General features: G+C 36.7%; 1 protein-coding gene across 3 annotated transcripts in view; it reads left to right on the top strand.

The window, feature by feature from the left end:
* LOC100022865 (protocadherin-11 X-linked) overlaps nt 1-18,165 on the top strand; it is a 575,820-nt gene that overhangs the window by 369,482 nt on the left and 188,173 nt on the right. For all 3 annotated transcript variants that reach the window (XM_056808906.1, XM_056808908.1, XM_056808907.1), the window contains one exon: nt 8,049-8,238. In XM_056808906.1, coding sequence (XP_056664884.1) covers nt 8,049-8,238 — 190 coding nt within the window. The remainder of the gene's footprint in view (nt 1-8,048; nt 8,239-18,165) is intronic.

Below are 18,165 nucleotides of genomic sequence, written 5' to 3'. Positions count from 1 at the left end.
TTCAAAGTTCAAAATTTTCTTCCATTTCAGACATTCTTTGTTCTTAGTACCATTTTATATTGTCAGAATTCTTCCAATCTGACTTTCCAAGTTCTAAGTTCTTTTCTAGCTTTGACATACGAATATTCTTTGAACCCTCCCAAATCTGACTTTCCATGCTCTAAGTTCTCTCACATTTTTTTACTTTCTCTATTCTTAGAAACATTTAAATTATGACTTTCCTTTTTCTAAGATCTCATCTAACCCTAACATGCTGTGTTCTAAGAAATTTTCCAATTCTTTTTTTAAAATTGAAAATTTTTTATTTAAGTAATTTTGAATCATTTTCCATTGTTACATGATTTGTGTACTTTCCCTGCCTTCCTATATCCCCACCACCATAGCCAATGAGCATTTCCACTGAGTTTTGTGTGTCTCATTGATCTAGACCTATTTCCATATTATTAATATTTGCATTAGGGTGATCTCTTAGAGTCTACATCCCCAATCATATCCCCATCAACTCAAGTAGTAAATCATATGTTTTTCTTCTGCATTTCTACTCCCACAGTTCTTTCTCTGAATGTGGATAGTGTTCTTTTTCATAAGTCTCTCATTATTGTCCTGGATCATTGCATTGCCACTAATGGAGAAGTCCATTACATTTGATTGTACCACAGTGTATCAGTCTCTGTGTACGATGTTCTCCTGGTTCTGCTCCTTTCGCTCTGCATCACTTCCTGGAGGTTGTTGCAGTCCCCATGGAATTCCTCCAGTTCGTTATTTCTTTCAGCCTAATAATATTCCATCAGCAACAGATAACATAATTTGTTCAGTGGCATCCTTTTCATCTTCGCTTATGCCTCTTAGTTTCCCTGGCTTCCTCCAAGGCCAAGGTTAAACACCATTTTGTACAAGAAAGCTTTAGCTCACTCTACCCTCAAATGCCTTCCCTTTTAATATTACCTTTCCTTTACTACATGGATATACACATATATATTTTTCTACATATATATTTTGTATACAGGTGATTATGTACATACTCTTTCTACAATGATAATGTAGACTCCTTGTGGGCAGGGGCCATTTTTGCTTTTAATTGCATTAACTGGCGTATAATAAACATTTATCAAATGATTGTTGACTAATGAATTTCATAGTTGAAAGCAATATCAGACATATTTGTCATTTTTGTGGTTGGTGCAATTTTATTCTCCTTTTTTTGGTGCTCCTTTGATATTTGTTGGGGTTAATCAGAGGTGTATGGCTGATCTTATGTCCAAGGTCATTCTTCACTAGTAGGCTTAAATGATGTGTTAGGAGAGGTAGGTAGCTATGGAATCAGGAGCACAGAGCTCTTTTGGTCATCCTTATTCCCTGGGACTTTTAATACCCTACAGTTCTACAGAGAAGCCACACTGAATCATACCTTATTCCTCACATTATGAAATATAATTAATTAGCATTCATAGTTAGCTTTAAGGCTCTTGGAGGAAAGTATGTATTCATTGGTTATTGTGGTTAATAGTAGGTGGCTGGAGCAAGAAAATAATTGCATCATAGAAACAAAACACTGTAAGTTCAATATTTTAGAAAATAGAAATCTTTTAAGGAAGTCTGACTTGTAAAATATATCCATATCTTGCCTTAAAATTAGCTGATTAGCTTGTCCCATATTTGTATGTAACTTTTGATGAGTTCACTCTTTTAAAAACGTAGTTTATACTGTTTTTAAAAATATATATTTTTGAGGGAAGCTGGGTAGTGGATTGAGAACCAGACCTAGAGATGGGAAGTCCTGGGTTCAAATCTGACCTCAGATATTTCCTGGCTTTGTGACCCTGGACAAGTCACTTAACCCCCATTGCCTAGCCCTTATCACTCTTCTGCCTTGGAGCCAATATCCAGTATTGATTCCAAGATGGAATGTGAGGGTTTTAAAATATATGTATATTTTTGTATGTCAAGGAAGAACTATCTAATAATTAATTTTCATTAAACAAAAAAAGCATATTCACTGCTTTTTTTCTTCTCCAATCAGTGACACTGACAGTCAGGAAACTGTTGTTTGAGTCTCCTTACTTAGTAAAATGCTCAAGTTAAGTGGTAACTTTATTTTGGTAGGTTTGAACCACTTGAGAGCCAAAGCCAGAAAAATTAGTATTGCCTGTCTTTCTGAACAGCATTTCGTTACATATGCCATGATGTGCGATGTCCAACAGCATCAAGTGACTTGCCCGTTGTCGTGCAGTTGAAATATTTAGCTAATTTTAATTTAAAAAGTATTCATTTGATTAATAATATGGAAATAGGTCTTGATCAATGACACACGTAAAACCCAGTGGAACTGCTCGTTGGCTATGGGAGGGGAGGGAAAGAATGTGAATCATGGAACCATTGAAAAATATCCTAAATCAATTAAAATTTTTCAAATAAAAAACATATGTTTTTTTACTCAGTCTTACTATATAAGCTCAACATTCTCAATTCTTTTACTGAATTCTTAAGAAAGAATTCATCTAAATTCCAATTTTCATTAGATTCATTTTGGTTAAATTCATTAGTGCATTTGACCTCTCTATATTACTTTTTTTAGACTAGGCCAGTATCATTGGAAATATCATCAGAAGTTTATAAACCTTGATAAAGTACTCTACAACTGTTCAGAAAAAAATCTTCCAAAAATGAAACTATATACAGAGAGAAGAAAACGTAGTCCAGCTTTTAAAATTGTTATTTATTTTTAAAACAATGTTATGGTAAAAATCCTAGCAATTGTGTTTCATTTGTTGCTTCCCCATCCGTTCCGATGTTGTTTTCAGTTTTAGACACAGTTACTAAGCTATTTCATCCTTTCTCCTTTGAGGTATACATTTTTCACAAAAACCTTTCACTAGGTTCAGCCATGGGCTAGTTCATAGTAGCATGAAAATTCAACCTAATTCAACCTAAAAACATGCCTAGATTTGACAGTTAATATTTTCCCAAAGCTTTGGAGCAAAACTTATCCGGTAGTAATCTTTCAACCACAGAGCTGAATTAATTCTTTGATGCCATATTCCAACCAACCAAGAAAGTGACAAAGATTGGAAGTTGGCTGGTTACCCAAGATCGCTACGGGAAGGCAAATTCCTGATTAGCCCGAGGTTCTTTAGGGATTGCTGTTGAAATTGCAACAGACACATGGGTAGGAGGCAGAAACAACACCCTGGAGTGCCTGCTAATTTTTAAAACATTGGATTAGTGCAATGGGAAATGATCATCAGAAATGTCATTTGGCCAATCACTTCTTCTAGCCACACAATTAAATTCCTCTTCTCCTTAAGTTTACATCATAACATCATTGCTCTGTAGCTGAGGCCCTTTTGAATGCATCAATTTTCTTTAATGAAATAGTTTAAATTTTTCTTTTTAAAAGGTAATAGTTTTACAGGGTCCTTTTGTTAATATTCTTTATGTATTTTTTTTTGTAGAAAATGTAGGTCCTTTATTTTATTGATGTGATAATATATAGATAATTAATAACACTGAATTATACCCCAATCCCCATCCAAGTAGAGATGAGGATTAAGTTCTTTTTTCCCTGCTACCTGGTATGTAAAACACTTATTTAATTTTTTAAAATAACTGTTAGACTCCTTCTTTTCTTTCATTCTCTTTGCCATCTCCTCCTCCCCTCCTGTCCTTTCCCTTCCTTCCTTCCTCTGCACTTTTCCCCACAATTATCCTCACCTTCTTCCCACAGAAATACTATGTTGAATATGCTATGAAATTAAAATTGGTTTTGGTGCCCCAGAAAGGCAGATACCATAAGAAATTTCCCTAGATCTAAGACTTACTATTTCTAATTTGCTTTAGTATCCAGTGTTGATTTTACTGTGTAGGCCAGTGTTCCTGTGTTGCCACAACTTTGCCATCTTATACTCAGTAAGCTTCAATTAGTCTCATTTCAGCCAGCTCCACCAAAGGTATTGTTGGATGCCTTTCATGAGCTACTGGAAGATTCCCTTGAGAACTTCAAGAAAAAAAAAGAAGCTAGCATGGCCTCGTAATAGCTGATTCTTCCAGATGTATAGTATGATGGTCACTTATTTTTAGCACTAGTAAACTCAAGAGGAGCGACTCTGAAAGAGTCTATTGGGAAAACTGAAAAGGAACATCTGCATTATAGATAAGAACATTGGCTTAACTATTGAAATAGAACCTTTTTGTGTATCACAGTGTCCAGTTAGATCTCTTCCACTATAGAATATATTCCTTAAGCAGAGAATATGGTGGAGCCATTGAAGTAGGAAGGAGCTTAACTGAATTCAAATATGAGAACTTGACATGTTACATTGGGTTCTTTGTGGTCTGAAAGGATTCTTATGAAACTTGAGGCTTGGGAGATTAAAGAGCTCCTGACTAACTAAGTCCTCTTTCCCCAGGAAGATCCTTTGTTTGTTTGTTGAGTTTTCTTGATGGGCCTATAGTTTATAATAATGAACTCGTGTTTGCTATCTATAGGTACAAGATTTGGCAGTACAGATCTTCTAGGGAAAGGGAAGCAGAGGGAACCAATATTTCATCCTTATTAGCACACATAAGAACATGATTGTGACAGCCAATACACAGAAAAATGGAATGAGAGGTAGTTCTAATGTTTTTTTAGTCCATTTGTGTGGACTTAGTTTATTATTCAAGACATTACAATCTTTTAATATGACTAGGTTATACAGAGAGCATTCAATTTCTCCAAAATGGATTTCCCCCTTTGACACATTTTCTCATGGTGTCTTCTGTAAATGATGCCCTGTCCATATGTGGATACATTACTCTTACACAATGAGTTAACAATTCCTCATGGCAAGAACTTTGTTAGCAATAGATCTCCAAATGGGGGAAACAGAATATAATCTAAACAAGTACAGGTAACTGCCTCGGAAGAAGTATGTAAAATTAATGGAGTCCACAGATTTTCATCTCCTTTACTAACATACTTAATTCTAAAGTCTCTTTTTTATGAAATAACTTGGGGAAATTTGAATATTAAACAGGCAAGTTAATATGAACCAAGTTCTTGTGATTAAAGCTGTTATCTAGATCCAAATTCTTATTGCTATTCATAAACTTATTCTTTAATTCACTTGATGAATTTCTCATCTAAAATCAGGCAGTCCAAACATAACTGAAAAGCTATTGAAAAGGATTTCTATTGCTACAGAATGACCATTTGACTTTATTCAGCTTGAAAAGCTGCTCCTTTGCCAATATCTGACTTTGGATCAATATTAGAATTATTGATTTCACATGACAAAAGCATTGGACTCTTCACAAGATGAGCTTGTGACTTCTTATTCATGAAACAGTAAAAGCCAGCATTGCACAGATTGACAACTGTTAGCTGGAGGTGAAAAGAGGATTCAGGGATGAAGGATTGGTCAACTTTTACATTTCAAATTCATTTTATGCAAATTTTAGGTACGATATCCCATCTTTGTAAACCTATCATACTAGTGACATCCCTTTTAATATACTTATTGGAACTGGGATTCCTAGTACCATCCATGTGACTTCTCCAAAAAGTAAAGATTTGGTAAGAAAGGCTGAATGAATTGTTTGAGCTGTTTCCGTTAATGGTAATAGGGCCTCCTCTCCATCAGCCACATGGTGCCATGTGTGCGTTTGTGGAGCAAAATTCAGGGAAAGGAAAAACAGAGTGAGCATGTACACAAATTCTCTTCAAATCTGTGATGTTGCCAGTGAGGAGGGAGGGTATTTCTCTGACCATCTTATGTAACATTGCTAGTCTTCGATTTAATAGAATGCTACCCAAGGCACCTAAAGTCGGAATTAGCTTTGTTTAGTTTCATGCTCTAAAATAAGTGGTAGGAATTTGAACCCAAGCGTATCTGAATTCCTGCTTGGCACTCTATCAAGTGTAGCTGGCTATCTCTCTGGAATACATAAAGTGTGAAAAAAGAGAATTCCACATGGAAATTAAGCACTTTTGGTTTTCTTAATTCAGCTCTTCTTGATTCTTACCAAATTAGAAAATTTGACTGATAGTCCCTAAAAATAGGCACGATCCCAGGTTGGTAATAATGCGTCCCTATTTTCTAAGTGTTCCGGCTCTCAGTTGTCCTCACAGAACCTGGAACCACCAATTACTGCTTGTCAAAATTGTCACATTCAACCAGCTAAAGGATAGAGTCATCGAAGAATCCTTCGCTGCCTAATAGAGACTAATAATCTTAAGAGCACATTGCCTGGGTGTATTGGGTTGGTCATTTAAGGTGTTTTAGAATTAAAGGGTTTGAGTCATAAGCAATAGGAAAACCTGAGAAAGAACTGAAGTGATTTTTGTTCTGTTTTGCTTTCTTCGCCAGCCATTGTCCCTTCTTTCAGGCCTTAGCCTGAAAATACCCCCATTTGTCTCTGTGCTATTTTTCAGCTTTTTTAAAACTGTTATCATCTCTCAGCCGAATTGGGTACTGTATCAAAGTCAAGTATGTAAGGACCCAAATATTCTTGAATAAAAGTCTCGGCTGGTGGCCTGGATATTCTAGCATCAATGGCCTCAGTCTTCAGCTGAGAAAAGTAGATTACATTGTGGACTTAAGAGTGAAATTATTGTCTAAATGATTCTGACCCATTGAGAAAAACACATTTCCCCTGAAGGTCAGCCCCTTGTATTGTAGTCAGAGGCAAGGCTCATGAAAAGGACCGCTTTGGTTGCTATTTAATTTTTCATAGTTTGGAAAGGAGTGTTCAATGTTCCTTTGAAACAAGGAGCACTCTAAGAGGGATTTTATTGTATTACCTGCATCTGCATAGAGTCACCCCCAAAGAAAAAAAAGCCCAGCTCTTCACATTTTAGAAACTCTGAGATAAACATAAACTAAATGCCTTCTCTACGCTCCCTCTACAATGGGAGCCATACACTAGCTCCCTAGCTGTGCACATTAACAAACTATCTGCTGTCCTCAGGTTTGCAAAAGAGAAAATGATGCTCAGCTTTAGTGGCACTCCTGGAAATACGGGGATCTCACCTGGAGCCCTTTGGCAACTCACTAAGGAGTGTTTCATTGGACTCTCCAAGAGAATATCAGAAAGAGATTGTTGTTTTGTCATGGGAAAACTGGGTAGCCAAAGAGATGCATCCAAACATTTGGAGAGCATGATGAATTCAGACAAACAAAAACTACTATAAAGAGGATTGGGGGCCTGAAGACTATTTTGTAAAAGAAAAAAAATACTACAAGAAATTAGTAGTCATGATGTCAATTTATAAAAGTCATATCACAAATTGCCCTTGCATGTATGCATTTTTCCTGTTTGTTATGCCTAGTTCTGACTCTTTCAGGACCTGAAATTAGTTCCGTGCACAGAAATCCTTTCAGCCTGTCATCAAGGGGGCACCTTTTTGCAATTAATTTTACAACTGATCAGTACAGTGTGGTTTTTTTGGCTAGTCTCCTCTACTTTCCCACATTGCCAACTTGATATTTTGTCAAATAAAAAAGGATTCTATTCATTGCAGATTAATTCCAAACTAAAGTCCTGCTCTTAAGCTCTCATGGAAGATTACCCATGTTTTTGATTCTCATGATTCAGATAAATGATAAAAGAATAGTTTTTGGTAATATTTATGTCCTAACCCTCCAGAGTGAACCATAAAACTTAATGTATGCTATGCTGTGTCTTAAATGACCAGTGTAAAAAATACTAAATTATTTTTGAAAAATAGCCAAATAAATTCATTTTCTAAAGTTGATGGAAATTTCAGAGCTGATTTATAGAAACCATCATACATCGGTGAAGGCTGACAGCATTTATCTTTAGCACAAGGTAGCTTTCATGTTGTGCCAGGGTTTGTGCAGTTGAAAAATAGGGCTTGCTCTGCTATCAGTTAAGATAAGTTTGAACACAGAGCTGCCTATTCATAAAATCCTCAGCTAGTGCACAGTTGTAGATAATGTTAATGTGTTTTCACCAGGTAGCTGAAATACTACATTTTCTAAATTGGATGAATTAAGCAATTACTAAGATCAATGTTGAAACCATATCATTTTCTTTCTTTCTTTTAGGCTCAACGCCGTGTGACTTTCCACCTCCCAGAAAGCTCTCAGGAGAGCGGCAGTGACAATGCACCTATTGATGTGGAAGCAGGTGCCGTTGGTGGTGCTAGGCCATTTGGCTATGGTCGGAGAGACTACTATGACCATGCTACACACAGCAACCGCACTGAAGGAGATGGCAACTCTGACCCTGAAACTGGTAAGTGACTATGCTCCCAAGATACATGATTTTACTGTATGCATGTCAAAATGTGGAGAATTGTAACATCAATGGAAGTGCGCCATTTGAATCAGAGAAAGAGAGCTAAAAGGTGAAAATCTAATGTTGAAGTGAATGATAATCAGGAATCTTTCAAAATATCACTGTAGTAAAAACCGACATTAAACAAATAAATGTGACAACCAAACCAATACTATTGGTGAAGATTTTAGCTCTTAGCTTTACTAGACAAAAGTCTAGTCATCTTGGCTCCATGGTTCATCTAGAACTTTGTCCTGGGGCACTACATTTGATGGCAGTGACAGCAGTTGCATAGGATCAACAGAACTTTGGTATATAGTTAGCAAATAGTACTAATTAATTAAAATATAAAGCTATCAGATGGCAGGCTGGGTAAGCACTGGCCCATCCGCACTCCTGCCAACCTGTGTGCCAAAGTCCCTGTGCCAAAGTCACCCAAGGTCCTTTGATAGCCCTCACTCTGAGCTTAGTTTGTATGTGAGACTTGCCCTGGGCCTAAAAAGCCCTAGTCAAGTGTTAGAGCTTTTTAATTAATCTTATGATCCTAACCCCTTACTTGTGATATATTTGAGGACCATAATTTGAGAATGTTCAAAAGCTCAGGTGATGGTAGCTGACACACTGTGTTTAGAATGAAATATAAGGTGCAAATTTTTATTTCAAAGTAAAATTATATTATCTGCTTGAACTTATTTATATATCATGTCTATTTGAATATATAGCAGAACTTATAGTAAATTTTGGTGAAATTATTAAAAGGTATTTTTGAAAGCATATTAAAATTCTTGCGTCAGCTGACACACCACTGATCCCTCCTATCCCAGCCAGTCTTTTGCAGCCATCTTTCTTTTGAATGATTTTTATTTTGCAGTAACAATGAGACATGCATGCAATTAAGTGCCATAAAACAATTCCTTTTCTGGTGCTTTGGAGATTATTTATAACCATCTATATGTGCATAGTGTGCACTATCTTCCCGCTTAAAATTTGGCTAAGATTTGGTCTGTCCATAGTCTAATTTGATGGTTAATTTTTACTAAAGGAACAGGAAAGGAAGGAATAGAAAGGAAGTGTATTTGAACTTCATTTGTCTGAAACTAACACGGGACATCATATGTAATCTGATTTCTATTGTCACATAATGCTGTCTCCATTTGTATTATTATAGTTATTTTGTATATTCCTATTTCTGCATCAGTTCATATACAGTTTATAATGCTTCTCTGATTTTTTTCTCATGGCACAGTGATATTCTATGACCCGCATATACCACAATTTTTCAGTGATTCCCAAATCCTCAGACACGTAATTGGTGTCCAGCTTTCTATTTTTACAAATAGTGCTATTATCAATAGTTCAGTGTATATGGGAATTGATTTCTGTCTTGACTGTTGGCTAGTAATAAGATCACTGGGGTTCAAAGGTATGATATTTTAAGGACTTTAAAAGATGAACTCTTAAGAAGCTATGAGATGCCTGTGAAAATTTTTCTGAAAGAAAATTATGCCTCAGGATAACATTTTGAGAAATGCAGAGTTGGTAAGGTAGGTAGTGTTTGGGGGTTTCTGAAGCTACATTTTCCCCAAAGTAGATTTTGACCATCATAATCAATGTCTGTTTATATAGACCAGTAGTGACAATGTCTTATTCTTCCCAATATTATGGCTGGCACATATTCCTAAAGCACCATTAGTACACACAGTGCTGTACCAATAGCACAGAACATGCTTAAAGGCATGCACAAACAAATTATAAATGTGCTGGGCCTCTAGATGTTTCAAGTAGAGGCTTGAAATGAAGAGTGCCATGCATGAACAACCAAATCGAGCACCCATGTTTGAAATCCAAATAGCCCTTCACCATCTCCTTTGTATGCTCTGTTTTTGAAACAATACAAAATGAAAAGATAGTTTGCAAAAACTTCACAATTATCTGACATCTGTCAGTCATCAGTATAGCCCTGTACTTGCAGAGTTACTAAAAGGTAAATTGCTCTTGGAATTAGGAAAATCCTAATTATCTGTAAGTTTTTGTGCTTGATACCAAAAAATAGCATCTCTTTTGAAAATCACAATTTTCACCAATGGGCATCAATAAGGAAGTTTTCTTAGCCTATAGATCAAATAGTGCTGTGAGGTATAATACTGTAACTAGAATCCAGTTGCTTTTAGATCTGGCTTGGTTTCAGCATGAATCTCATACAAGTTTATCGTATTCAGGAAATGAAGAGCTATCTTTGTTATTTTGTACCAAGTGATCTATCGGCATCATTTTTATCTTCTGTCATCATCTTATCAATCAAAAAAGCAATGTTATAATCAAAGTCGCATCTTTCTTTAGAATCATACAAAATTGATCCAACTTCTATTTATGATAATTGTCTACTCTCTTTATCAGTGAGCAACTTTTAGATAAGACCTAAGGTCCAAAGTACGATTCCCAAGAAGAGATCTAATCCCATGAACATCAGTAGTCAGGACACCTAAAATGGTGTCTCTAATGAAGTAGAGCTAGTGCCAGGGATGGTGACATAGACAAATTTCCTAAACAGGATTTATAGCAAAGGAGAAAAGCCATTGGGGATTTTTGAAAAGTTTGATTTCTAAACTATTTTGAAAGAAAGCCAGTTTGGATTGCTCTGAGTATGTGCAATAATAAGTAATTCAACAAATTATCCACAAGTATAGTCCCTCCCTTTGAAGCTCTACAATAATGAACATGTTAGAAACATTTATAATTAATGTAGTATTTGTATATTAAGAATAAATGAATGTGTACTTAATGTGCTTTGTTAAATAAGCTATTTCCCCACCAATCATAAGTGAGTTTGTTTCTCAGGAAATTACTTTTCCCAATAGAAAATATAAAGGTTAATATTAGTCCTAAATGAAGACAAATTCCAAATTAGAAGGTTCTTTATAAATAATATTTTACCATATTAGCCAGCTGGTTCCACATAATGTTTATAAGAAGGATAGAATAATATGATTGTTACCTTTTGGCATTTACTAAACTTAATCAAAAGATAAAAAAGTATTCAAAGAGAGTAAATGAATTTATGATACTTTTTTATTTCATCATTTAGTAATCTAAGATTGGCGATAAAAGACTAGGAATAATATTCTTTTAGATAAAAATAACTAAAAATATACCACCATTTGTTTACTATACTGGAAGCTTACTATTGCATAGTTCAACAGAAGATGAACACCATGCAAAATATTATTGGTCCTTGTCCAAGGGAGCATATTAGTGCAAGTACAGGATTACGCCATTTCTTCTCTCATGCACTCTAGTCACATGGATCCAAAGGATCACAGAAAGCCTAGATGACCACCTCAACTTTTATGAGTGTTGTCAATGTTATTTAACAAAAGAAAATAATCATGAGAGAGTTTATCTCAATTTTTTTTTGGCATGAGGAATAATGTCCTTTTGTTCTGCGAGTTACCTCTTTGGGACACTAACCACGTGTGTTTGTGGTTGGGAGCAGATGCCGGTAAGCTGTGCAGTGTTACTCAATCGCACCACAAAAGGGAATGTAAACTGTAAGAGGCAGTTAATACTGTCCTTAAGCAATTGAACTAAATTATGCAGCTCCATTTTCCTATTTTGCAATGTATCACATTCTCAATCTGTTTTTTTTTGCTAATGAATTGCCCGTAATAGTACATTGTACTGAAAACTGCCTTCTTGTATGCTCCCAGATTTAAGTGGAAACACAACTTTTTGTGAATAAGATTTTTATTCAGTTGCCAGAGGAATTTTGTAAAATTATTTTAAAAATTTAAATCTGTTTTGTTAAAACTCATAACTAGATAAAAGAATTTCTGTGATCCGTGTTCCAGTGTACTTTTCCAAGGATATTAAGCTTCCTCTCTAAGGTGAAATGAAAGCATAATGAATTCCTGTCTCATCATTGCTCTACCGGAGACATGAGCTCCTCCGCCCACTTCACATTTGGCAAAAAAAGTAAATAGTACAACTGGAGGTCAAATTTGTCTTCCATTTCCTAAAAGTAAAGTATACACTGTGAGTACCATGAGCTGGTCTTTCTGGCTGCTTAGACAATTTGCTCATTACTCAGCCATATGACTCTAGCTTGTTATAGAGGTAGGAACAGACAGTTATTTAGATATCTGTGATCAGGGCTGGCCCCAGATATGATTGCAAAGCAGGGGAGATCTGTATATGCCTCCCCCACCCACTTCTCCTATAATAACTAAGGCCTTCCTCTCACCCCAAACTTCTCCTGAGCTCAAGTTGAGTACCACTCTTGTGTCTGCTCTCTCCAGGAAGTGCCTCATGTAATAGACCTCCCTTCCCACTACTTAGCTGCTCTCAAATATACCTAGCTATATCCCCTCTCTGCTCTTGAGATCTTATTTGATGACAATAACCAACCTGATAAAAGAACTTACTGGAGAGTGGATAGAGTTTTAGATCTGACATTGCCACCCTGTTCCAACCCCACCTCTGAGACTTACTAGCTGTATAACCTTGGGTCAGCCATGGAAGCTCCCAGAGCTCCGGGCATCTTTCTGAAACCAGCAGCAGCAGCAAAATTGCTTCTCTCTTTTGGTGGAGGGAGTATTTGTGCTGGGAATGATCCATGATGATGAAATGATCACACCAGATAATACTTTTGAAAGAGTAATGTGTTCTTATTATTACTATGGGATCATACATGTTAGAACTGGAAAGGATCTTAGAGATCCAATTCCCTCATTTTATTGATGAAAAATTGAGGCCCAGTTGGAGCTGTGACTTGCTCAAGGCCACCCAGAGCTGGAATTGGAATCTAAGTCCTTTGACTCCAGATCTAGTGATCTTTCACCTTTATTATGCTCATTCTCTAAGGTGAGATATATCTTGCCTCTTTTATTTGCTCACTATCATTAGGGAGAGAGAAAGGGGTGGACGTGTGATTTCTCTAAGATTTGCTCCTTCCTTCCAATTTGTTATGTTAAAAAGCTCTTGGCAGGTCATAGGAAACTACCATGTTACTTGGAAAGCATTTTGGTGGGGGAGAAGGGAGAAGAGAAGAAAAAACATGTGGTAAATTGTTAGACTACCTTTAGAGGGATTGGACCTGGTCTTTAGTTTCCCAAACATAAATCACTTGTTTCAGAGAAAATCCTCTAACAATGAAAGGCCATAGAAGGCTCTGAAATGGCTGCATTCTTCGAAGCCTCTCTATTGTACCTACAGTTATCTTCTCCAAAATTAGTACTGCTGGCTAGTGGCCATCAGATCAGATCAATGGAATCAAGTGCTGATGGGAAACTTTTTACTCCTTTACAAAGGGTGTTTATTCATCTTTTCCTTCCCTCTCCTGATTCCAAGTAACGTAATCTGTAATGTAACTTCAAAAGAGAAAACTCCTCTAGCAATGGTGTTACCTAAGAACTATATTTAAGGCCCAAAAGAAAAACTGTATCATAAGCATTTGATAGAACTGATGATAAACGTTGAACTTGGAATATGGCCCAGGCTAGCACATCTGTCCATCTGCCTTCTCTCTGTCCCGACATTAGCTTGGCTTGGCCCTGTGGTTGTACACTAATAATGAATGCACATGGAGCTGGAGTAATTAATCTTTCCCATGTAGTTCAAGTTGATTGATCTTCTATCTTTAACCTAATTAGCTAGGCAAAATGGAAAGGCTACAATGATTAGTGAGGTTGCTGTGCTTCTCTAAAAATGAGCAACTTTTTTGAAGAGCATCTGAGACTGGGATCATGAATTGCATATTTCAAAATACTCGGTTAATCTTTTTTTTACGTGTTTAAGTCAAGCAGTGGCAATTTGCCCAAAGCAAGTCTTATTTAAAGAATGAATCCTTTGGAGCTAACTAAAGAATGTAACTTGATATCCTCATAACTCCTGTGTCAGGACACTAGGGATCATATATTTATAGACTAAATAGTGTCCTTTGAGTATTCTTGCTAAATAGTGTCCTTTGACACTCTTCTGCAGATACCTTGTGATAGAGAAGTATGGCAAAGAAATAAAAGTTCTCTGGGACACCTTTTATTATGCGACCTAGCGTATTGTTCAGAGCAAAAATTAAAGAAGCACTTGGAATGTTTAGTATAGTCTTTACCCTTCAGAATCAAAGGCTCTCATAGCTGGAAGGGATCTGAGTGTCTATCACGTCCACCTTATACCCATGCAAGAATCGTTTCTACAACATAGCTGGCGGGTGGTTGTCTCCCTTTTTGCGTACAGATTTCTATTAAGGGGGAACCCATGACCTCCCTCCCACTCTAGAAAGTTTTCAGCCCTCTTCGGTTCTTTATTTGTGAATTTGATCTTTGAATCCAAGTGTAAAGCTTAACATCGCTTCCTATTCTGGTTCACTGGCCTATAGTTTGCAGACATTTACCATTCTCTTCTTTTTCCAGTCTTTTAATACCTCTGCTAGTAGTTTTCAGAAGCACATCTGCCAGTCCCTTCATGGAGTCATTTAGCCAGTCGTTCAGTCAATAGGCAGTTGTTAAGTGCCTGTCGTGTGTAATGAAATGATCCCTACTAGAAAGGACTTTACTTCCTACCTTCAAATCTCCCCAATGGGCTAATTTAGCTATGCTTCATGATTTGAACCCATTATATACAAGAAGCTAGATGCTTCTTTAATATTCTCTTATCTTGGACATTAGCTTTCTCTTGCCCAGAAAACTTTGTAATCAATTTAAAAGGAAAGAAGGACCAGAGAGAAAGGGAGGGACGTGTACATAATGATCTTTTATGAAACTGAATGACCTTTTTCAGACTGCCATATTAGTGATTCTAAGACAGTTTCAGTCATTTCTTTTTGGACTTCATTAACGGTGACCTCAAAACATTCAAAATGTAACTGGTGGCCTCCAACTAACTGTTCCATCTCAATTTTAGAAATGATTAAAAAAATCAACAACAATGCCCAAAGAAAAAAAAGCCCACATCATTTGAATTTTAATATAATTATATGTATCCTAGTAAACTTGTCATGGTATTGTATATGTATACATATATCTATGCATATAGGGACACATATATACACATATCTATATGGCAATATGGCAAGGATTTCTAATAGCATCAAAGTGGAAATTTTGAGTATGGCAACAAGAATAAGAATTACTGTTGAACTGTCGCCACCATTGGAGATTGGCAACTAGGTATCACTTATACTCTTAAGAGACTTGCCTGTGACTCAAGAGAGACTAAATGACTTGACTGGTTTCCTAGCTGTTGTCATAGGCAAGATATAGAATGAAATGTTCTTTGAGGCAATCTAGGCCTATGATTTTGTTATGGTAGGGAACTTCTAGTATGGAAAATCCCTTCACTTATGGAGATCAGAAACTTGTCTATAACTTGGAATCATAGAGAACCAGGAAAGTGAGGTCAAATAACTTGGCCAAGCTCACACAACTTTTATGTATGAGAAGTAGGGGTCAAACTCTGTATTTAAAGTTATCTCTCTATCTACTAATCTACACTGCCTCTCATTAAGCTGCCCAAATAAATACCATGAGAAAATCAGAAGGAAAATTAAGGTATTTATCATATGGCATAACAGGCCCGATTCTCCAGTTATTAACATTCACCCTGAAAATGAACTAAGAATTCAGGCAAGTTGTTAACTCTGGTGCCTCACTTTGGAGTTAATAGGCTGGCTCTAAGCTTACCACTCTAGAGATTAAGGACATGAGCCTTGAGAGTGATATTCTTGTTTGAAATAGTCTTTGGAAAACAGTGAAGTGAGAGGGACCTCTGACTTCCCAGGGAGACAAATGGGTCCACTTTTTTTCCAAGTCTGCTAATATAATATTTATTTGTCCCCTCAGGCAAAGGACCTCCAAAACATTGTTTTGGTACAGAAAGCTTGGGATCATAGATGAAAGTTGCAAGGGAACTTACCTATTTTATTCCTGCCATTTTACAGAGGAAGAAACTGAGGCTAGTGGAGGCTATGTGATTTGTTCAAGGAGGTCACAGTGGCAGTAACTAGCAGAATAAGAACTGAAACTCAGGGTCTTTGAGTCTTAACTCCACAACTATTTCCACTGTGTGGTACTGTCAGATCAATTCCATTTATTTTAGTGCATGCTATGGCTCTAGGAAGACTTAGTTCCATGGTCTATGTAATATTTCTTTTTAAATGCCTGGGATGAGAAGCACTTGTTTACTGGGGGACCTGGAGACCAAGGCTATGAATCAGATGGCAATTAGATGCTACTTCTAAAAGTTAAATCGCTACTAGGGCTATTTCTTCTTTCATGGCTATTTTCTAAATTTATGTGTTTCTGTCTTTATAGTGCCGAAGAATATCATGCTTGTTTTTGGTCGGGCGACCCCTAAGATGTAAAATAACTGATATAAGTGGCAAGTTTGAGATCAGAAATTGTGCCAAATCTATCAGTGTCTTTAAGGAGAAATATTAGTATCATCATCATCATCATGTTTAGTTGACATTTATTACTTGTTGGGAATAAAGTATAGCAATACTACTATTATATGCTATAGATAAAAATCTTTTAAAATAAAAAGGCATTCCTTCTACCCCTACTTTCCATTAATTTGTCAAGGAAATCTCCTCCCTGTACCTAAAACACATACACGTGTGCATATTTACATGCATGGACACATATGCACACATATTCCTTAGGGTCATGTAAATAGAGTGGGGTTTTTTTTTGAGATAATAAGAAAATCAAAACTGGTTTTATTCTTTTGCTTGTCACATTTCACTTTGGGATAGAGAAGACTATTCTTTCCAATCGTTAAAACTATGCTTGTGGATTCATTCTCATTTTAGTCCCTGCTATGAGGTATAAATTAGAATGTAAGAGAAGACTTGACGTATAGCAAGAATGACCCCACCTGAGTTTATCTCTCTGTCATTACCAGTGAGAAAAGAGACACATTGGGGCACTTTGTGTAAGAAATGAACCACAGCCAACTACAAACAGTGATGTAGAGGCAGACGCTCTGTGATTTGCATTCACGTTGTCTCTCACACTAACACACTTGGGGAAAAGCTAACTTTCTCCTTGTGCAGAATATGAAAAATTAAGGGAGTGACTGAAGCAAATCTTACTCTGCTTTCATATCCTTCGACCCACTAATTCTATAGAAGAGACATGATAACCTTGGAGACTAGATGAAAAAGGCCTTTTCATTTGGAGCCCCTGGCCTACAGGAGGGCCACAAGAAATCAAACGTGGCATGGTGGCCTGAAAAAATGAACCACTTGCCACCCAGATCCAAGTGGCAAGTGTTTCTCTGATGTTGTAGAGTTCCGTTCTAGTGACGGACTTGAGAATGAGTGTATCTTCAGTATTTAATTTTTTTATTTTATTTAAAAACCCTCACCTTCTGTCTTGGAGTCAATACTGTGTATTGGCTCCAAGGCAGAAGAGCGGTAAGGGCTAGGCAATGGGGGTCAAGTGACTTGCCCAGGGTCACACAGCTGGGACGTGTCTGAGGTCACATTTGAACCCAGGACCTCCCATCTCTAAGCCTGGTTCTCAATCCACTGAGCCACCCAGCTGCCCCTTTCTTCAGTATTTTAAATCGAGTATGGATTAGATAGAGGTTTATCACTCTGAAGCAGCCACTCAAGAGAAAGCAATCCTTTATCTTGTCCATTCTGTTTGAAAATGACAAGCACTGATGGCTTGGCACATGCTGCCAATTGAAAAGCAATGTCATGAAGCCTGGAATGTCACTGAGTTTGAATAACTACCCTCAGTAACAGAGTAGGTGGCTTTCTCTTCACAATAAGCCTTTCTTTACTTCCAGAATTTTATTAGACCATCGACACCATAAAATAAAGTTCATATGACATTTATGTTCTTGTTATTTATGAGCCATGAGCTATTTCATTTTATGAGT

The sequence above is a fragment of the Monodelphis domestica genome, chromosome X (genome assembly GCF_027887165.1).
Source record: "Monodelphis domestica isolate mMonDom1 chromosome X, mMonDom1.pri, whole genome shotgun sequence".
In the NCBI taxonomy this organism is placed as follows: Eukaryota; Metazoa; Chordata; class Mammalia; order Didelphimorphia; family Didelphidae; genus Monodelphis; species Monodelphis domestica.
This window is presented reverse-complemented; position numbering and strand designations above follow the sequence as displayed.